This window comes from Bombina bombina, chromosome 8 (assembly GCF_027579735.1).
Source record: "Bombina bombina isolate aBomBom1 chromosome 8, aBomBom1.pri, whole genome shotgun sequence".
Taxonomy (NCBI): Eukaryota; Metazoa; Chordata; class Amphibia; order Anura; family Bombinatoridae; genus Bombina; species Bombina bombina.
The window spans coordinates 254,482,886-254,505,647 of NC_069506.1; the positions used below are offsets into that span (position 1 = coordinate 254,482,886).

The 22,762-nt window shown below is 37.1% G+C and overlaps 1 protein-coding gene across 1 annotated transcript in view; it reads left to right on the plus strand.

The window, feature by feature from the left end:
• LOC128639101 (phospholipase A2 inhibitor gamma subunit B) overlaps positions 1–22,452 on the plus strand; it is a 51,468-nt gene extending 29,016 nt beyond the window's left edge. The window contains exon 5 of the mRNA XM_053691252.1: positions 20,715–22,452. Coding sequence (XP_053547227.1) covers positions 20,715–20,851 — 137 coding nt within the window. The 3' untranslated portion in view covers positions 20,852–22,452. The remainder of the gene's footprint in view (positions 1–20,714) is intronic.
• Positions 22,453–22,762: the final 310 nt, after the last annotated feature.

Sequence of the window (22,762 nt, forward strand, 5' to 3'; positions counted from 1 at the left end):
AAGATGCTAAGCAATACCATTTGTTAATTTGTTGCTGAGTATATCTAGCATATTTATGAAAAAAGTTTAATGTCTCTGGTTTACAAAGTTATTGGGGCATATGTATCAAGCTCCGTATGGAGCTTGATGCCCCGTGTTTCTGGTGAGTCATCAGACTCGCCAGAAACAGCAGTTATGAAGCAGCGGTCACAAAGACCACTGTTCCATAACCTGTCCGCCTGCTCTGAGCAGGCGGACAGACATTGCAACAATACAACCCGATCGAGTACGATCGGGTTGATTGACACCCCCCTGCTGGCGGCCTATTGGCCGCAAGTCTGCAGGGGGCGGCGTTGCACCAGCAGCTCTTATGAGCTGCTGCTGCAATGATGAATACGGCGAGCGTATTGCTCGCCGTATTCAGCCAAGTCTGGAGGACCTGATCCACACTGGCGGATCAGGTCCGCCAGACTTTCATAACTAGAGGCCATTGAGTCATTAATATGTCCCGTTCATTAAGCTCCTCACAAAGTACAGTTTCTCAAAGGCATACACCATACATTTGCAAGGCAGTCCACATTAAAGATGTGTATTCATTTTCATACGAATGCACACAACCTAAACTACTACCGAATACTGCAGCCAACATTTGAGGAAATTAATCTCCCCAAATATTTGTGACGAACATTTTGTAAGAAACAAAAATTTCTTGGCTGCATAAGTCTAGTTCACGTTGTATATGTCCTTTGCTACTCAAGACAAGGAAATTACTATATGTGAGAAAAAGGGGGATTTAGATTAGAAAGGTGCAATAATGATATGAAAACTACACTGGTACTGGCATCCATCCTTAAAGGGACATGCCAAAACTTTTCTTTCATGATTCAGATAGAGCATACAATTATAAACAACTTTCCAATTGACTTTTATTATTAAATGTGCCTTTTTTCTCTTGGTATCCCTATGGTATCCTCCAGAGCAGCATTGCACTACTGGGAGTTTGCTAGATACATTGGGTGAGCCAATGACAAGAACCATATATGTGCACAATCAAGTGTTACCAATCACCAGCTAGTTCCCAGTTCCGGATTGCTGCTCCATAGACTTCCTAGGTATCCATTTAAACAAAGGATGCTAAGAGAACAAAGAAAATTAGTATAACAATTACATGCTCTGTCTGATTCATGAAACTTTGATTTTGACTTTACTGTCCCTATAATATGTAGCTTTGGGACACCCAGAATTGTAACTTTATTAAACAAAGGATCTTTTTTGTAATTTATGGAATGGATTTTAAATAACATCTTGGGGGTGTTTTGAACAGCAACTGTTTCTTAATTTAATAGCTATATTGCTTCTAAATTACATACAGCTACATTACGAGTTTTGTGTTATGAGTGGCTCGGTAATAACTTGCAAGTTATTGCCACCGCTCACCTTTAATAGCGCTGCTATTACAGGTTTGCAAAAACCTGGCAATATGGTTGCGTTGAGCTCCATGCCGCACACAAATATCAGCGCTGCTTTGAGCTGGTTTGATGTGCTCGGGCAAGATTTCCCCATAGACATCAATGGGGAGAGCCAGCTAAAAAAAAGCCTAACACCTGCAATAAAGGAGCGTAAAGCTCCGTAACGCAGCCCCATTGATGTCTATGGGGAAACAAAATCTATGTTTACACTTTACACCCTAACATAAACCCTGAGTCTAAACACCCCTAATCTGCTGCCCCCAACATTGCCGACACCTACATTACACTTATTAACCCCAAATCTGCCGCCCCCAATGTTGCCGCCACCTACATAAATTTATTAACCCCTAATCTGCCGCCCCCAACGTCGCCGCCGCCACTATACTAAAGTTATTAACCCCTAAACCTCTGGCCTCCCACATCACTAACACTAAATAAATATATTAACCCCCTAAACCTAACCCTAACCCTAACACCCCTAACTTTAATATAATTAAAAGAAATCTAAATAAAAAATACTATCATTACCTAAATAATTCCTATTTAAAACTAAATACTTCCTTACCTGTAAAATAAACCCTAAGCTAGCTACAATATAACTAATAGTTACATTGTAGCTATCATACGGCTAGATTATGAGTTTTGCGTTATAGTGAAAAAGCAGTGTTATCAGGTACTATAATAAACATATTAACCCCTAAACCGCCGCACTCCCGCCTCGCAAACACTAGTTAAATATTATTAAACACAAAACAAGAAATAGTAATGCTCACTTCAAATAAATTAACTTATAGTGCAACCTAGAAAGAAAGTATAAATATAAATTCAAGAAAGAGAGTAGACTACACAAATAAGTGTGGTCTAAAAGTCTAGGTAGTTAGCACATATAGGAAGACAATTCATAAATAAGAGACACAATGCATATAGAAGGTGCAAAATACTTTATAATAGTTTATAATATATACAATAGAAAACATAAAAACCATTCACACAAACACTCACACATCACAAGGGGGTCCCCCTAATGTGAACAGAGCAATATATATTCTTAAGTGGTGCACCACAAGAAATAGTCCAATGATGGCAGATATGAAATAGCAGTTAAATGAAGCCAAGCAATGATGATGTTAATGCATGGATATTGCACAAAGAAAGCAGTTAAAGCTCAACTAATGTTCCAAGCCAATGCAGAGAAAAGCTGTTATGCAGTGAGCAAGATACTGTCAATTTCAAATCATGCACATTTGCTCCGTAAGCAGTAGAAAATCTCACACATCACAGTGACATTTCTTGATGTTCCATAAATAACCCTCAATAAGTGATCACCAGATGAAACAATATGTAGCTGTATGTATCAATGTTCCATAAAAGCGTGCCACAGGTGCTGCGGATATTTACATACCAACCGCATCCAGCGGTATACTCGGTATATCAAACTGAAGTGGTACTTATCGGCAAAAGACGGTTACCAGCAGGCACTGTTCCATAGATCACCGAGGGTCAAAGAGATAGGCAGGGGGTCTTCCAAGAGTGTGTGGTAGCGACAGACCTTGTGATGTGTGAGTGTTTGTGTGAATGGTTTTTATGTTTTCTATTGTATATATTATAAACTATTATAAAGTATTTTGCACCTTCTATATGCATTTTGTCTCTTATTTATGAATTGTCTTCCTATATGTGCTAACTACCTAGACTTTTAGACCACACTTATTTGTGTAGTCTACTCTCTTTCTTGGATTTATATTTAAATATTATTAACCCCTAATCTGCCGCCCCTAACATCGCCGCCACCTACCTTCATCTATTAACCCCTAATCTGCCACCCCCAACGTCGCCGCCACTATACTAAATTTATTAACCCCTAAACCTAACCCTAAGTCTAACCCTAACACCCCCTAACTTTAATATAATTAAAAGAGATATAAATAAAACCTACTATCATTACCTAAATAATTCCTATTTAAAACTACTTACCTGTAAAATAAACCCTAAGCTAGCTACAAAATAACTAATAGTTACATTGGGGCATAAGTATCAAGCTCCGAATGGAGCTTGATGCCCCGTGTTTCTGGCGAGCCTGCAAAGTTATTGGGGCATATGTATCAAGCTCCGTATGGAGCTTGATGCCCCGTGTTTCTGGCGAGTCATCAGACTCGCCAGAAACAGCAGTTATGAAGCAGCGGTCACAAAGACCACTGCTCCATAACCTGTCCGCCTGCTCTGAGCAGGCGGACAGACATCGCTGGAAATCAACCCGATCGAGTACAATCGGGTTAATTGACACCCCCCTGCTGGCGGCCGATTGGCCGCGAGTCTGCAGGGGGCGGCGTTGCACCAGCAGCTCTTGTGAGCTGCTGGTGCAATGCTGAATACGGCGAGCGTATTGCTCGCCGTATTCAGCAAGGACTGTCGGACCTGATCCGCACTGTCGGATCAGGTCCGACAGACCTTGATAACTAGAGGCCATTGTATCTAGCTTAGGGTTTATTTTTATTTTAACTAGGTAGAATAGTTACTAAATAGTTATTAACTATTTACTAACTAACTACCTAACTAAAATAAATACAAATTTACCTGTAAAATAAAACCTAACCTGCCTTACAATAAAACCTAACCTAACCCTACAATTAAATAAATTCCATAAATTAAATACAATTAACTAAATTCAATACAATTAACTGAATTACAAAAAAACCCCACTAAATTACAGAAAATAAAAAACAAATTACAAGATCTTTAAACTAATTACACCTAATCTATTAGCCCTATCAAAATAAAAAAAAGCCCACCCAAAATAAAAAAAACCCTAGCCTAAACTAAACTACCAATAGCCCTTAAAAGGGCCTTTTGCGGGGCATTGCCCCAAAGAAATCAGCTCTTTTACCTGTAAAAAAAAATACAAACACCACAAACCACAAAACACAAACCACCCCAACAGTAAAACCCACCACCCACACAACCAACCCCCCTAAATAAAATCCTAACTAAAAAAAATTAAACTCCCCATTGCCCTGAAAAGGGCATTTGGATGGGCATTGCCCTTAAAAGCATTTAGCTCTATTGCAGCCCAAACCCCTAATCTAAAAATAAAACCCACCCAATACACCCTTAAAAAATCCTAACACTAACCCCCGAAGATCTACTTACAGTTTTGAAGAGCCGACATCCATCCTCAGCGAAGCCGGGAGAAGTCTTCATCCAAGCGGCAAGAAGTCCTCAACGAAGCCGGCAGAAGTGGTTCTCCAGAAGGGCGCGAAGTCTTCACCCAGACAGCATCTTCTATCTTCATCCTTTCGACGCGGATCGGCTCCATCTTCAAGACATCCGGTACGGAGCATCCTCTTCAATCGACGGCTTCTTTTACAATGAAGGTTCCTTTAAATGACGTCATCCAAGATGGCGTCCCTAAGATTCCGATTGGCTGATAGAATTCTATCAGCCAATCGGAATTTAGGTTGAAAAAATCCTATTGGCTGATGCAATAGTCAATAGATTGCAAACTCAATCCTATTGGCTGATTGGATCAGCCAATAGGATTGAAGTTCAATCCTATTGGCTGATTGCATCAGCCAATAGGATTTTTTCAACCTTAATTCCAATTGGCTGATAGAATTCTATCAGCCATTCGGAATCTAAGGGACGCCATCTTGGATGATGTCATTTAAAGGAACCTTCATTGTAGAAGAAGCCGTTGATTGAAGAGGATGCTCTGCACTGGATGTCTTGAAGATTGAGCCGCTCTGCGTCGGAAGGATGAAGATAGAAGATGCCGTCTGGGTGAAGACTTCTGTTCATCTGGAGGACCACTTCTGCCGGCTTTGTTGAGGACTTCTTGCCGCTTGGATGAAGACTTCTCCCGGCTTCGTTGAGGATGGATGTCGGCTCTTCAAAACTGTAAGTGGATCTTCTGGGGTTAGTGTTAGTATTTTTTAAGGGTGTATTGGGTGGGTTTTATTTTTAGATTAGGGGTTTGGGCTGCTATAAAACTAAATGCCCTTTTAAGGGCAATGTCCATCCAAATGCCCTTTTCAGGGAAATGGGGAGATTAGTTTTTTTTAGTTAGAATTTTATTTGGAGGGTTGGTTGTGTGGGTGGTGGGTTTTACTGTTGGGGTGGTTGTTTGTATTTTTTTTACAGGTAAAAGAGCTGATTTCTTTGGGGCACTGCCCCGCAAAAGGCCCTTTTAAGGGCTATTGGTAGTTTAGTTTAGGCTAGGGTTTGTTTTTATTTTAGGTGGGCTTTTTTATTTTGATAGGGCTATTAGATTAGGTGTAATTGGTTTAAAGATCTTATAATTTGTAATTTAGTGTTTGTTTTAGCTGATTGTATTTTATTTAATTTAGGGAATGTATTTAATTGTAGGGTTAGGTTAGGTTTTAATGTAAGGCAGGTTAGGTTTTATTTTACAGGTAAGTTTGTATTTATTTTAGATAGGTAGTTAGTAAATAGCTAAAATAAATACAAACTTACCTGTAAAATAAAAATACACCCTAAGCTAGCTACAATGTAACTATTAGTTATATTCTAGCTATCTTAGGGTTTATTTTACAGGTAAGTATTTAGTTTTAAATAGGAATTATTTAGTTATTAATAGTAAGTTTTATTTAGATTTATTTTAATTATATTTAAGTTAGGGGGGGTTAGGGTTAGACTTAGGGTTAGGGGTTAATAACTTTAGTATAGTGGCAGTGACGCTGGGGGCGGCAGATTAGGGGTTAATAAATTAAGGTAGGTGGCGGCGATGTAAGGGGCGGCAGATTAGGGGTTAATAATATTTAACTATTGTTTGCGATGTGGGAGTGCGGTGGTTTAGGGGTTAATATGTTTATTATAGTGGCAGTGATATCCGGAGCGGCAGATTAGGGGTTAATAAGTATAATGTAGGTGTCGGCGATAACAGGGGCGGCAGATTAGGGGTTAATAAGTGTAAGATTAGGGGTGTTTAGACTCGGGGTTCATGTTAGGGTGTTAGGTGTAAACATAAATTTTGTTTCCCCATAGGAATCAATAGGGCTGCGTTACTGAGCTTTACTCTGCTTTATTGCAGGTGTTTTTTTCAGCCAGCTCTCCCCATTGATGTCTATGGGGAAATCGTGCACGAGCACATACTACCAGTTCACCACTGACTTAAGCAGCGTTGGTATTGGAGTGCGGTATGGAGCTAAATTTTGCTCTACACTCACTTCTTTCTGAAAACCTGTAATACCAGCGCTGTAGGTAAGTGAGTGTTAGAATAACCCCTCTTACCGCAAAACTCGTAATCTGGCCGATAGGTTTTATTTTTATTTCACAGCTAAGTTTGTATTTATTTTAACTAGGTAGACTAGTTAGTAAATAGTTATTAACTATTTACTAACTACCTAGTTAAAATAAATACAGATTTACCTGTAAAATAAAACCTAACCTGAGTTACACTAACACCTAACATTACACTAAAATAAAATAAATTATATTAATTAAATACAATTAACTAAATTACAAAAAAAACAAAACACTAAATTACACAAAATAATAAAGAAATGATCAAATATTTAAACTAATTACAGCTAATCTAATAGCCCTATCCAAATAAAAAAAGCCCCCCCCAAAATAAAAAAAAAACCTAGCCTATACTAAACTGCCAATAGCCCTTAAAAGGGCCTTTTGCGGGACATTGCCCCAAAGAAATCAGCTCTTTTACCTATAAAAAAAATTACTAACAACCCCCCAACTGTAAAACCCACCACCCACACAACCAAACCTCCCAAATAAAATCCTATCTAAAAAAACCTAAGCTCCTCAATGCCCTGAAAAGGGCATTTGGATGGGCATTGCCCTTAAAAGAGCATTTATTTATTTTTTTGGTGCCCAAAACCTAAGCTAAAAATAAAACCTACCCAATAAATCCTTAATAAAACCTAACACTAATCCCCGAAGATCCACTTACAGTTTTTGAGGACCGGACATCCATCCTCATCTAGCCGGCAAGAAGTCATCCTCAAGGCGGGCAGAAGTCTTCATCCAGACGGCATCTTCTATCTTCATCCTTCCGACGCAGTGCGGCTCCATCTTCAAGACATCCGGCGTGGAGCATCCTCTTCTTTCGATGGCTATTGAAGAATGAAGCATTCTATCAGCCAATCGGAATTAAAGGGTAAAAAATCCTATTGGCTGATGCAATCAGCCAATAGGATTGAGCTGGCATTCTATTGGCTGATTGGAACAGCCAATAGAATGCAAGCTCAATCCTATTGCCGCTTGGATGAAGACTTCTCCTGGCTTCGTTGAGGACTTCTGCCTGCTTGGATGAAGACTTCTCCCAGCTGGATGAGGATGGATGTCCGGTCTTCAAAAACTGTAAGTGGATCTTCGGGCAGTAGTGTTAGGTTTTATTAAGGGTTTATAGGGTGGGTTTTATTTTTAGCTTAGGGTTTTGGGCACCAAAAAAGAGCTAAATGCCCTTTTAAGGGCAATGTCCATCCAAATGCCCTTTTCAGGGCAATGGGGAGCTTAGGTTTTTTTTAGATCAGATTTTATTTGGGGGGTTGGTTGTGTGGGTGGTGGGTTTTACTGTTGGGATGTTGTTTGTATTTTTTTTTTTTATATGTAAAAGAGCTGATTTATTTGGGGCAATGCCCCACAAAAGGCCCTTTTAAGGGCTATTGGCAGTTTAGTGTAGACCAGGGTTTTTTTTATTTTGGGGGGGGCTTTTTTATTTTGATAGGGCTATTAGATTAGGTGTAATTATTTTAAATATTTGATCATTTCTTTTTTATTTTGTGTAATTTAGTGTTTATTTTTTTTTGTAATTTAGTTAATTGTATTTAATTAATGTAATTTATTTAATTTTAGTGTAATGTTAGATATTAGTGTAACCCAGGTTAGGTTTTATTTTACAGGTACATTTGTATTTATTTTAACTAGGTAGTTAGTAAATAGTTAATAACTATTTACTAACTAGTCTACCTAGTTAAAATAAATACAAACTTAGCTGTGAAATAAAAATAAAACCTAAGATAGCTACAATGTAACTATTAGTTATATTGTAGCTAGCTTAGGGTTTATTTTATAGGTAAGTATTTAGTTTTAAATAGGAATTATTTAGGTAATGATAGTAATTTTTATTTAGATTTATTTTAATTATATTAAAGTTAGGGGTGTTAGGGTTAGACTTAGGGTTAGGGTTTGGTTTAGGGGTTTACAGTATATTTATTTAGTGTTAGTGATTTGGGAGGCCAGAGGTTTAGGGGTTAATAACTTTAGTATTGTGGTGGCGGCGACGTTGGGGGCAGCAGATTAGGGGTTAATACATTTATGTAGGTGGCGGCGACATTGGGGCAGCAGATTAGGGGTTAATAATATTTAACTAGTGTTTGCGATGCAGGAGTGCTGCGGTTTAGGGGTTACTATGTTTATTATAGTGGCGGCGATGTCCGGAGCGGCAGATTAGGGGTTAATAATTTTATTTTAGTGTTTGCGATGCGGGAGTGCCTCAGTTTAGGGGTTAATAGGTAGTTTATGGGTGTTAGTGTACTTTGTAACACTTTAGTTATGAGTTTTATGCTACAGCTTTGTAGCGTAAAACTCATCACTACGGACTTTAGATGGCGGTACGAATCTTGTTGGTATAGGCTGTGACGCTCACTTTTTGGCCTCCCAGGCAAAACTTGTAATACCGGCGCTATGGAAGTCCCATTGAAACATTTTGAAAGGTGCGGTAGTTACGTTGCGTTATAGCCAAAAAGGTGTGCAGTACACCTATACCTACAAGCCATAACGCAAAACTCGGAATCTAGCCGATAGTATAGTATAGTCCTAATTGCGCCTTACAATATCTTCAAAATGAAATCATTTAGACTTGTTGACTAGTATCTATAACTAAAAAAATAGTAAATACAGCTTTATCTTTTTTTTCTTTGTATAACTCACATGCATATCTCAAAAGGAAACTACAGAAAGGTTTAAAAAAGGCATTCTGTATTTCAGTGGAAAAACAACAAAATTCTACCAACATGAGCTTAGTTTCCATTGAGGTGGTAAAATTTGGAAACTGATGATAAAAGCTTTTTTCTTTCATGTAAGTGGCAAGAGTCCATGAGCTAGTGACGTATGGGATATACATTCCTACCTGGAGGGGGCAAAGTTTCCCAAACCTCAAAATGCTTATAAATACACCTCCCACCTCACTAAGACCTATAAATACACCTCCCACCTCACTAAGACCTATAAATACACCTTCCACCTCACTCATACTTCAGTTTTACAAACTTTGCCTTCGTTGGAGGATGGTGAAGCAAGTTGTGCTTGATATCTTCTGTGAAAGGCGCTTCTAAGCATTTTGAAGTCCAGTTCCTCTCAAAGTACAGTGTTTGTCTGAGGGATGTGATGGGAGTATTGCCTGATGATGCCATGTTTTTACCTATGGGAAATCTATTCTAAGGCTCTCTGTAAATTCGTTGTGGGGATTTATCTGCCACCTCCCTTTACATATCGACATTATACTCCTCTACCATTACCTCTGCTGATATGTTTAAGTACTGGTTTGGCTGTTTGCTATATGTGGATGGGTGTCTTCAGGTAAGTATATATCTTTTTTTTATTTATTTTTTTAAGACACTCACAGCTATGTTTGGCACTTTATATTTTTAAAGTTTTAAATATATATTGCATATATTTGCCATGAGTCAGGTCTATGTTTATTTCCCTTTGCAATCTAACAGTTTCAGCATGTAAAATTATGTTTTGGGAGAAATTTAGTATATATTTTTTTTTCTTACCTGAGGTTCCAGCTAGTTGTAACTTTGGTCTTGTTTTTTTAATTTTTGCGGGAAAATTAGTCTCGCGATGGCGCAAAATACTTCTATTTATTGCTTCATTCTTGGTGCAAATTTGTATGCGCGTGTTTGTTGTGACGCGAGTCACGTCATTTCTTGCGTCTTTGTTTTTGCCACAAAGTCGCACCTGTTATGATGTAAATTATGTAATTTCCTGTTAACCTTGGTGCCAAACGTTTTGTTATTTTAAGTCTCTCCCTCTTTTGCTCTCTGCTTTCATTTATTACAGAGGACTATGTTATTTGCTTTTGTTTTTCATATAAGTATTTTTTCCCATTCCTGAACCTGCTATTTTGTGGAAATTGGATATTTTGGGGGTTTTTTGTTACATTTTTTTCAAGATGTATCAAACTGATCCTGCCTCTGATGTTACTATAGGAACCAAGTTGCCTAAAAATATATCTACCAAAGTGAAGTTTGTATGTTGTAAATTGGCTGATCTTCCTTCTTCAGCTCAAGTATGTGGCACTTGTTATGATAAATTGTTTCATGCTGATAATGTTTCTATAAGTACAAATACATCTACTGTTAAACCTTCACAGTCTAATGTACATGATATTCCTGTAGATATTAAAGATTATATTGCTGCAGCCATAGAGAAGGCTATGTCTGCTATTCCGCCTTCAAATAAATGTAAAAGGTCTCATTACTTCTCATAAATCTGATGAAGTTTGTATTGATCAACAGAATACTGAAGCATTGTCTGCTGATGAGGTTTTCTCTGGCTCAGAGAATCCTACTTCAGACTCTGAAATTGATAAATCATCTTATCTGCTTAAGATGGAATATATACGTTCTTTGTTAAAGGAAGTGTTGTTTACTTGGGGTATTGATGAATCTAGTCCTCTTGATAACAAGAATAGCAAACGTTTGAATTCTGTTTTTAAAACTTCCGAGGTTACTCCTGAAGTTTTTCCTATTCCAGATACTATCTCTAATATGATTACTAAGGAATGGTCTAAGCCTGGTACTTCTTTTAATCCTTCTTCTAGGTTTAAAAAAGTGTATCCTTTACCTGTGTCTAATTTAGAGCTTTGGGAGAAAGTACCTAAGGTTGATGGCACTATTTCTACTCTTGCCAAGCATACTACTAATCCTATGGAAGATAGTACTTCTTTTAAGGATCTCTTATATAGGAAGATTGAATCTTATCTTAGGAAGGCATATTTACATACTGGCTATATTCTTAGACCTGCTATTTCTATAGCTGATGTTGCTGCTGCTTCAACTTTTTGGTTGGAAAATTTCATTTTATTTTATTTATGATGCTATATTTAATATTATTAAATCTATGTCTTTAGCTATTCTATCTAGAAGAGATTTATGGCTTAAATCATGGAATGCAGATAATGAGGGGTAGTTATCAAGGCGTCTAATTTACCTGCCTTCGCTGGTCCAATACGCCCGCCTAAGCTCGCCTCACATCGCCGCCGCGGACCTGAATACGTTCGCCTAAGTTATCAAAAAAGCTGTCAAAAAGCCGTGCACCAAGTACGGGGCGATGAACAGCGGATTGTGATAGTTATCACTCATCCGATCTCACTGCTCTTTGGCTTTTTTACAGTTTTATTGATACCCCTGTCACTAAGCACCCACACTAACTACACTGTTCTACCCCCTATACCGGCACCCCCGGAGCCCCCCCGCAACTAAATAAAGTTACTAACCCCTAAACCGCCGCTCCTAGACCCCGCCGCAACTCTTATAAATGTATTAACCCCTAAATCGCCGCTCCCGGACACCGCCACAACCTATATTAAACTTATTAACCCCTATCCTGCCCCCCTTACACCGGTGCCACCTATAATAAAGTTATTAACCCCTATCCTGCCGATCCCGGACCCCGCCGCAACTAAATAAATACTTTAACCCCTAAACCGCCGCTCCCGGACCCCGCCGCAACCTATATTAAACTTATTAACCCCTAATCTGCCCCCCCTACACCGTCGCCACCTATAATAAATTTATTAACCCCTATCCTGCCCCCCCCTATACCGCCGCCACTGTAATAAAATTATTAACCCCTAAACCTAAGTCTAACAGTAACCCTAACACCCCCCTAACTTAAATATTAATTAAATAAATCTAAATAAATTTAACTCTTATTAACTAAATTAATCCTATTTAAAACTAAATACTTACCTTTAAAATAAACCCTAATATAGCTACAATATAAATAATAATTATATTGTAGCTATCTTAGGATTTATTTTTATTTTACAGGCAAATTTCAATTTATTTTAACTAGGTACAATAGCTATTAAATAGTTATTAACTATTTAATAGCTACCTAGCTAAAATAAAGAGAAATTTACCTGTAAAATAAATCCTAACCTAATTTACAATTACACCTAACACTACACTATACTTTAATAAATTATTCCTATTTAAAACTAAATACTTACCTGTAAAATAAACCCTAAGATAGCTACAATGTAATTAATAATTACATTGTAGCTATTTTAGGATTTATATTTATTTTACAGGTAACTTTGTATTTATTTTAGCTAGTTAGAAAAGTTATTAAATAGTTATTAACTATTTAATAACTACCTAGCTAAATATCATTAAATTAATTAAATTAATTACATACAAATAACTACAATTAAATACAATTAAATAAACTAACTAAAGTACAAAAAATAAAAAAAGCTAAGTTACAAAAAAAAAAAAATAAGTTACAAACATTTAACAAATATTACAACAATTTTAAGCTACTTACACCTAATCTAAGCCCCCTAATAAAATAACAAAGCCCCCCAAAATAAAAAAAATGCCCTACCCTATTCTACATTAAAAAGTAAACAGCTCTTTTGCCTTACCAGCCCTTAAAAGGGCCTTTTGCGGGGCATGCCCCAAATAAAACAGCTCTTTTGCCTGTAAAAGAAAAATACAACCCCCCCAACATTAAAACCCACCACCCACATACCCCTAATCTAACCCAAACCCCCCTTAAATAAACCTAACACTACCCCCCTGAAGATCATCCTACCTTGAGTCGTGTACAGCCAGCCGACCACCGATGGAACCGAAGAGGAGATCCGGAGCGGCAGAAGTCATCATCCAAGGGGCGCAGAAGAAATCTTCCATCCAATGAAGTCATCATCCAGGCGGCATCTTCAATCTTCATTCATCCGGAGCGGAGCCATCTTCAGAGAGCCTACGCGGATCCATCCTCTTCTTCCCGACGACTAACGATGAATGACGGTACCTTTAAGTTACGTCATCCAAGATGGCTTCACTCGAATTCTGATTGGCTGATAGGATTCTATCAGCCAATCGGAATTAAGGTAGAAACATCTGATTGGCTGACTGAATCAGCCAATCAGATTCAAGTTCAATCCGATTGGCTGAACCAATCAGCCAATCGGATTGAACTTGAATCTGATTGGCTGATTCAATCAGCCAATCAGATTTTTCTACCTTAATTCCGATTGGCTGATAGAATCCTATCAGCCAATCGGAATTCGAGTGACGCCATCTTGGATGACGTCACTTAAAGGTACCGTCATTCGTCGTTAGTCGTCGGGAAGAAGAGGATGGATCCGCGTAGGCTCCTCTGAAGATGGCTCCGCTCCGCTCCGGATGGATGAAGATTGAAGACGCCGCCTGGATGATGACTTCATCGGATGGAAGATTTCTTCTGCGCCCCTTGGATGATGACTTCTGCCGCTCCGGATCTCCTCTTCGGTTCCATCGGTGGTCGGCTGGCTGAACATGACTCAAGGTAGGATGATCTTCAGGGGGGTAGTGTTAGGTTTATTTAAGGGGGGTTTGGGTTAGATTAGGGGTATGTGGGTGCTGGGTTTTAATGTTGGGGGGAGTTGTATTTTTCTTTTACAGGCAAAAGAGCTGTTTTATTTGGGGCATGCCCCGCAAAAGGCCCTTTTAAGGGCTGGTAAGGCAAAAGAGCTGTTTACTTTTTAATGTAGAATAGGGTAGGGAATTTTTTTATTTTGGGGGGCTTTGTTATTTTATTAGGGGGCTTAGATTAGGTGTAAGTATCTTAAAATTGTTGTAATATTTGTTAAATGTTTTTAACTTATTTTTTTTATTTTTTGTAACTTAGCTTTTTTATTTTTTGTACTTTAGTTAGTTTATTTAATTGTATTTAATTGTAGTTATTTGTATGTAATTAATTTAATTAATTTAATGATAGTGTAGTGTTAGGTTTAATTGTAACTTAGGTTAGGATTTATTTTACAGGTAATTTTGTATTTCTTTTAGCTAGGTAATTATTAAATAGTTAATAACTATTTAATAACTATTCTAACTAGCTAAAATAAATACAAAGTTACCTGTAAAATAAATATAAATCCTAAAATAGCTACAATGTAATTATTAATTACATTGTAGCTATCTTAGGGTTTATTTTACAGGTAAGTATTTAGTTTTAAATAGGAATAATTTATTAAAGTATAGTATAGTGTTAGGTGTAATTGTAACTTAGGTTAGGATTTATTTTACAGGTTAATTTCTCTTTATTTTAGCTAGGTAGCTATTAAATAGTTAATAACTATTTAATAGCTATTGTACCTAGTTAAAATAAATTGAAATTTGCCTGTAAAATAAAAATAAATCCTAATATAGCTACAATATAATTATTATTTATATTGTAGCTATATTAGGGTTTATTTTAAAGGTAAGTATTTAGTTTTAAATAGGATTAATTTAGTTAATAAGAGTTAAATTTATTTAGATTTATTTAATTAATATTTAAGATAGGGGGGTGTTAGGGTTAGTGTTAGACTTAGGTTTAGGGGTTAATCATTTTATTACAGTGGCGGCGGTGTAGGGGGGGGCAGGATAGGGGTTAATAATTTATTATAGGTGGCGACGGTGTAGGGGGGCAGATTAGGGGTTAATAAGTTTAAGATAGGTTGCGGCGGGGTCCGGGAGCGTCGGTTTAGGGGTTAAACTATTTATTTAGGTGCGGCGAGGTACGGGATCGGCAGGATAGGGGTTAATAACTTAATTCTAGGTGGCGGTGCTATAGGGGGGGCAGGATAGGGGTTACTAGGTATAATGTAGGTGGCGGCAGGGTCCGGGAGCGGCGGTTTAGGGGTTAATACATTTATAAGAGTTGCGGCGGGGTCTAGGAGCGGCGGTTTAGGGGTTAGTAACTTTATTTAGTTGCGGGGGGCTCCGGGGGCGCCGGTATAGGGGGTTAACATGTTTAATATAGTTACGGTGGGCTCCGGGAGCGGCGGTTTAGGGGGTAATACATTTATTTAGTTGCGGCGGTGTAGGGGGGGCAGATTAGGGGTGTTTAGACTCGGGGTACATGTTAGGGTGTTAGGTGCAGACAGCTCCCATAGGAATCAATGGGATGTCTGGCAGCAGCGAACATGAACTTTCGCTATGGTCAGACTCCCATTGATTCCTATGTGATCCGCCGCCTCCTGGGCCGGAAAAGTGCCGAGCGTACCTGCTAGTTTTTTGATAACTAGCAAAAGTAGTCAGATTGTGCCGCACTTGTGTGCGGAACATCTGGAGTGACGTAAGAATCGATCTGTGTCGGACTGAGTCCGGCGGATCGAAGCTTACGTCACAAAATTCTACTTTTGCCGGTATCTAGGGCTTGATAACTAAGGTGAATCAGCCTCGCCTCAAATACGCTGCGGAATTCCAGCGTATTTGAGGTAGATAGCTTGATAACTACCCCCCATGGTGTCTAAATCTAGATTTTCAAGGTAATAATTTGTTTGGTTCTCAATTGGATTCTATTATTTCCACTATCACTGGGGGTAAGGGAGTTTTTCTGCCCCAAGATAAGAAATCTAAGGGTAAATTTAAGGCTCCCAATCGTTTTTGTTCCTTTTGTCAGACTAAAGAACAGAAAACCACTCCTTCTCCTAAAGCCTCTGGTTCCAATTAGAGACCTTTCATGAATTGGAATAAATCCAAGCCTTATAAGAAACCAAATACAGTCCCTAAGACTATATGAAGGTGCGGCCCCCAAACCAGTTCAATTGGTGGGGGGCAGATTTAAATTACTTCAAGACATTTGGGCAGATTCTATCCAAAGTCAGTTGAATCAGGATATTGTTTCTCAGGGGCATCGAATAGGTTTCAGAATTTGACCTCCCATGGGAAGATTCTTTCTTTCCCATGTTCCAACAAACACTGTAAGGGCTCAGGCTTTTCTGAAGTGTGTTTCAGACCTAGAGCTTTCAGGGGTGATTGTTTCAGTTCCTCTACAGAAACAGGGTTTGGGGTTTTATTCAAATCTATTAATTGTCCCAAAGAAGGAAGATTCATTCAGACTAATTCTGCATCTGAAAACTTTAAATCGTTTTGTAAGAGTCCCAACCTTCCCGATGGATGTGAAAAAATCACTCAGAAATTTGAAATTATAAATATAAAATGCAAAGCATAATGATTGTTTTTTTGTAAAATGAGCTGAACATAGGCGTGCAGTATATGAAAATGTCTCTCTAATCCCATCATAATTCTATAAAGATTTTCACACTGCAGATCTCACATTTTTTTCTCGCCAACTAAAAGGTGGAAAGCTTTTTTCAGAACACTCAAAATAATTATAACCCTATTAGTAGAAAACATATATACGAAAATATAGGTGAATGTAAAATGCTCTATGCAGAAAGCAGCATAATATGAGTTATATTGGCTGCAGGATTTTAACTTTAATGTGCTTCCCCTGCTCCCTGCTTACTTTGCTCTAAGGAGTGAAGTGTCCCTTTCCAGAGATCTCCAATACTTTTAATAGGAGCCATCTCACCACTCGCAGGGACTGCCTCTTTTATACAATCATTCCACCGGGGAAGCCCTGCGAGAGTTAGCGAGAAAAAGTGGCTTTGAGCAGGCGAAGTTTATATCTTCGAGCCCACTGTCTCTTGTTTACTGTGTTTTGTACAGTGGGTGGCTTTTTTACAGTTTTTTCTCAACATAGATTTAAATTTCTGTCACATAATATGTTATCTTCAAACAAGCACCATACTATGGGTCCCAATTGGATGAAAGTAAGACTCAAGTATCCCCCTCCCCTTTTCTGTGCTTAAAAGCGTATAAAGCAATGACCCATACACCATAACAATGCCTGCTAGACATTCCTTTGGAATTTAAGATTAAACAGACTTTTATAGTCAGACCCTGCATATGCTTCTTAAAGGGATATGAAACTCATAATTTTAGTTTCAGGATTTAGAGTGTAAAATGTTGTTTTCTTTGTTGAAAAGCAAGTAGGTAGGCTCAGGAGTGTGTACATGTTGGGAGCCCTATAGGGCAGCAGTTTTGCAACAATGCTTTTCAGTTATATAATTGCGAGAACACTAGATGGCAGCAGTGGTTTCCAAATCTGCCGCCCTGTAGAACTCTTCAACAAAGAAACAAGAACATTTGATAATAGAAGTACATTGGGAACTTTTTAACAACTGTATGCTCCATATAAATATATAAAGAATAATTTTGGGGTTTATGTCCCTTTCAAGTGCTGTAAAAAAAAAAAATAAAAATATATATATATATATATATATATATATATATATATATATATATATATATATATATATATATTTGAAATGTTGACCTGACAGCAAGTTTCTGACCCATTTTAGACATGTAAAATGTGGAGAAAAGAAGGGCGACTCCTAGTGCAGAGCAATATGGTACTTAGACCCCGTATCCAAATCCCAGGTATAAGGGTACTTACAATTAGTAGAGCACCCAATTGTGCAAATGACACATACTGGGCTATTATAGTGGCCCAGTGCACATAACCATCAGGATCCCAGATAGAAGAGGTCCCAATAATTCCTTAGTGAATGGCCGTATAAAAAGAGACTCAAAAAAGTGCTTAAAAAATAAAAAAAACTTTATACAATGTATTAAAAAAAAGCAATACAATGAGTTGTAGTACAATGGTTAAAAACAAACAATATTATACGCTACGCGTTTCTCTGCATCTACCACGCCGTTTCCTCAGGCTACTAATACTGAAAGCACTAAGAGTCTCCTTTATACCTGCCCCTACCCAATCAATAGCTCGGTACCTCCCTCTTACACAGGTGGCTGCTAATTAGCTCTCTTATCCCATCTATTTATAAACTAAGGAGATATATGTATAGTTTTTATAACAAATTGAGAAAAATATACTGTGCATATCTAGAAAGCCACATTTGCTCAAATGCAACACATTCTGTTATTAATAAATATAACAACATTTGTAAAAAACGATAGGTATGTTTACAATCAATGTTATACATACAACCTTTATAAAAGGCTAAATAATACAATGTATATAATGGTCAGATACAATGTTGATAGCTAAAAAAAATAAATCTGAGAGCAATCGTATATATAAAGAAGGTATGATCAGTTAGACCAGTCCTATATGCTACCGCAAAACCTGTGTCTAATAGCCAATCATAATAACAAACCTACATAAACCAATAATGGTCTCTATAATGTTAGTGGGTGTGATGGCGTAAACCAATGATAACTCTCTGACGTTATATATACTTCAGAACGGTAATCCGTGAAGATAAATATTGCATAAAAGTGTGTAAATATGATGGATCTGACACATTAAGATTCATATAATGCACATTATGTAGGTTTGTTATTATGATTGGCTATTAGACACAGGTTTTGCGGTAGAATATAGGACTGGTCTAACTGATCATACCTTCTTTTTATACGATTGCTGTCAGATTTATTATTTATTTTAGCTATCAACATTGTATCTGACCATAATACACATTGCATTATTTAGCATTTTATAAAGGTTGTATGTATAACACTGATTGTAAACATACCTATCGTTTTTTACAAATGTTGTTATATTTATTAATAACAGAATGTGTTGCATTTGAGCAAATGTGGCTTTCTAGATATGCACAGTATATTGTTCTAAATGTTTTATAAAAACTATACATATATCTCCTTAGTTTATAAATAGACGGGGATAAGAGAGTTAATTAGCAGCCCCCTGTGTAAGAGGGAGGCACCGAGCTATTGATTGGTTAGGGGCAGGTATATAGGAGACTCTTAGTGCTTTCAGTATTATTAGCCTGAGGAAAAGGTGCGGTAGACGCCGAGAAACGTGTAGCATATAATACTGTTTGTTTTTAACCATTGTACTACAATTCATTGTATTGCTTTTAATACATCGTATAATGTTTTTTTTATTTTTTAAGCACTTTTTTTAGTCTCTTTTTATACGGCCATTCACTAAGGAATCATTGCGACCTCTTCCATCTGGGATCCTGATGGTTATGTGCACTGGGCCACTATAAAAGCCCAGTATGTGTCATTTGCACCATTCGGTGCGCTACTAATTGTGAGTACCCTTATACCTGGGATTTGGATACGGGGTCTAAGTACCATATTGCTCTGCACTAGGAGTCGCCCTTCTTTTCTCCACATTTTAGATTGTTGAATCTTGCATCAACTCCAGGAGGAGCTGCCCGTCTCTGTGTACAGTCTGCTGGGGCACTGATTAGTTCCCAGACCATTTCCCTAGGCATTACCTTTGCCTTCTCATATTGTGAGTATATTACTTTATATTGTACTCCATATCACAACCCATTGGCTACACTAGGAGGGGCCCTTTTTTCTTCTTTTTATTTTAGACATGTAAATGCACACTTAAATGGACAGTAAAGTCAAAATTAAACTTTTATAACTCAAATAGAGCATGCGATTTCACAACCTTCCAGTTTACATCTTTTATCTAATTTTATTTGTTCTCTTGGCATCCTTTGTTGATAATCATACCTATGTAGGCTCAGGAGCAGCAATGCACTGCTGGGAGCTAGCTACCGATTGGTGGCTGCACATATGCCTTATATCATTGGTTCACCTGATTTATTCAGCTAGCTCCCAGTAGTATATTGCTGCTTCTTTAACAAAGGATACCAAAAGTATGAAGCAAATTTGATGAGAAGTAAATTGGAAAGTTGTTTATAATTATATGTTTTATCTGAATCTTGAAAGAAAAATTTTGTATTTCATGTCCCTTTAAAGGGACATAAAGCCGATACAATTTTACAGTTTACTTCTATTATCAAATTTGCTTCATTCTCTTGGTATGCTTTGTTGAAGGAGCAGCAATGTACTGCTAGTTTTTAGCTGAACACATGGGGTGAGCCAATTAAAATTGGTATATATATGCAGAATCAATCAGCAGCTAGAATCTAGGTTCCTTGATGCTCATGAGCTTTCCTAGATAAACCTTTCAGCAAAGGATAACAAGAGAAGGAAGCAAATAAAATAATAAAAGTAAATTAAAAGTTGTTTATATTGTTCTATCAGAATCATGAATGTCTAATTATGACTTTACTGTCCCTTTAAGTAAATATACCTTGATTACCTTTTAAAGTGTACTTAGACATTCTCTAAAATAATAGAAATTTGATTATTGCTCAGTAATACACATTGATCTATTATATAGAATCTGGAAATTTAATTGGACTGGGCTTTTTTGTTATAGGTCTTATATCAGGGATGTCAATTCTACGTGGTTGCGCATCAAAACAAACCTGTGATATGGGAAACCAATACTCATCTTCCGGTCAAGTGCATGTTATTGCAGAGGTGTCCTGTAGCCCTGGATCCTATGAAATCTGATTCTACAGCTCATTGAATCTCTCCTCCTCTTAAAAACTTGTGTAGTATTTAATTGTTTTAAACAATGTGTATTTTCCCTGTTATCTATATACGCTATCTAGAAGAATACAAGAAAATATATATTTGGCATAGAAAGTAGAAAAAAAAGTAGATGTTTATAAAAGCTGTTAAATGTTTAAATATGAGTTAGCAAAAAAAAATATAAAGCTTGTCAGACACTTAGGGTTGGATTACTCAATGTTGGTAAAACTGATTTAGCTACAGGAGAAAGTAGCTTTTTCTATTTGTTTAAGGGTCAGCCTACTCCAAATTCTTTATTGTTCAAAAAGATAAATAGGGGACGGAGCCTAGCAGCCCAGGATAATGGCTGCACATTGATACAGCTCTGCAGCCCTAAACGTTGCCGTGATAGTACAAATGGTCCTAATGACACTATAACACCTACAAGTAATAGGGATAACCTCTCTGAATAAGTTAGCAGCAGACATACCCTAAAAAAACACCTGGGTCAGCGAGGATTAGACGGAGAAGAAGCTGATACGGTACCATTATAGTATATATCTATTAAATTAAATTTGGTTTTCATCAAATTTAATGATGACTTGACATATATACCAAAGGAAAGATAAATAAATGTAAGTTATAATGTTTATTTAAAAAAAACACAATCTTATATAGCTTCCAAACACAAACATTCCACTGGATAAACTTACAAGTTTTGAATCCACCCATAGAAAGAAGAGAGACAGCGTATGTTAGGGCCACTAAATGCAATAGAATTACATAATTAACAAGTACATAATAAAAAGACAATGCAATAACAATTACTCTAAATTTCAAATAAGCAGTAGATTTTTTTTCTGGCAAATTATTTTTTTCCCATTTCTGGCCATCTGTATCATGTGACAGACATCACCCAATCACAGACTAGTATAAGTATACCCTGTGAGCTTGTGCACATGCTCAGTAGGAACTTGTTCCTCAGAAAGTGTGTATATAAAAGACTGCAAATGTTGATAATGGAAGTAAATTGGAAAGTGTCTTAAAACTGCATGAGCTTTCTGAACCATAAAAGTTTATTTTGACTGGAGTGTCCCTTTAATAGATTTGTAGCAAGTGTCATATAACGTATTTGCTACAAGGCATTCAGAGAGAGCCCATTACAAGTTTAGGCAGCCAAAACCACTGTCTACCCTACAAGAGCTCTGGCCATCTTGCTCTTGCAAGTGAAGTGCGATAGCTCATGATTTGCTACGTATAGCTAGTGCTGGTACAAAGCTCTTGCTACAGGTAGCTAACGTTGTGTAATCCAGCCCTTAAAGGGACATAACAGCTTATTTAAATATATATATATACCGCAGTGCTAAAATATATGAATTTTGCAAACTATAATCAGTTTTGTGATATCTCTTCTTTATAGAAAAACAGAAGTAACTCTTTTTACCCCATTCTAGGACAACTTTCTATATTTTTTGCATTTTTAGTCCCCTGAATGTGTGGCAGAAGAGTTTCAGTGTCTCTAATAAATGGCTTATTTACGTTCACAAAAATGATATTATTGTCAGAGCTTGTTTCCACAATAAACAAACTATTGAAATTAAGGTGCTGCAAATTATATTTTGAAGCTATTACTTTTATTTCAATTAATCCATAATGTTTTCATCCTTTCAAAATGAGTACACAATATCTACTGTATATAATTCTATGTACTATTTTTAAAAAATATGCTTTTTACTTATTTACAATTTTTTTGAATAGTTGGTTTAGTAAATTTTCACAATAGTGCAGACTTTATAAAATTAAAATTAAAACAAACTTTTCTTCCCCTGTGCAGAAAATCATTGTGTCACTCTCCCATTCTTCTGCACAGAGGCACTTTTCTCATTTTCAGTATCCACTGCATGCTGAAGA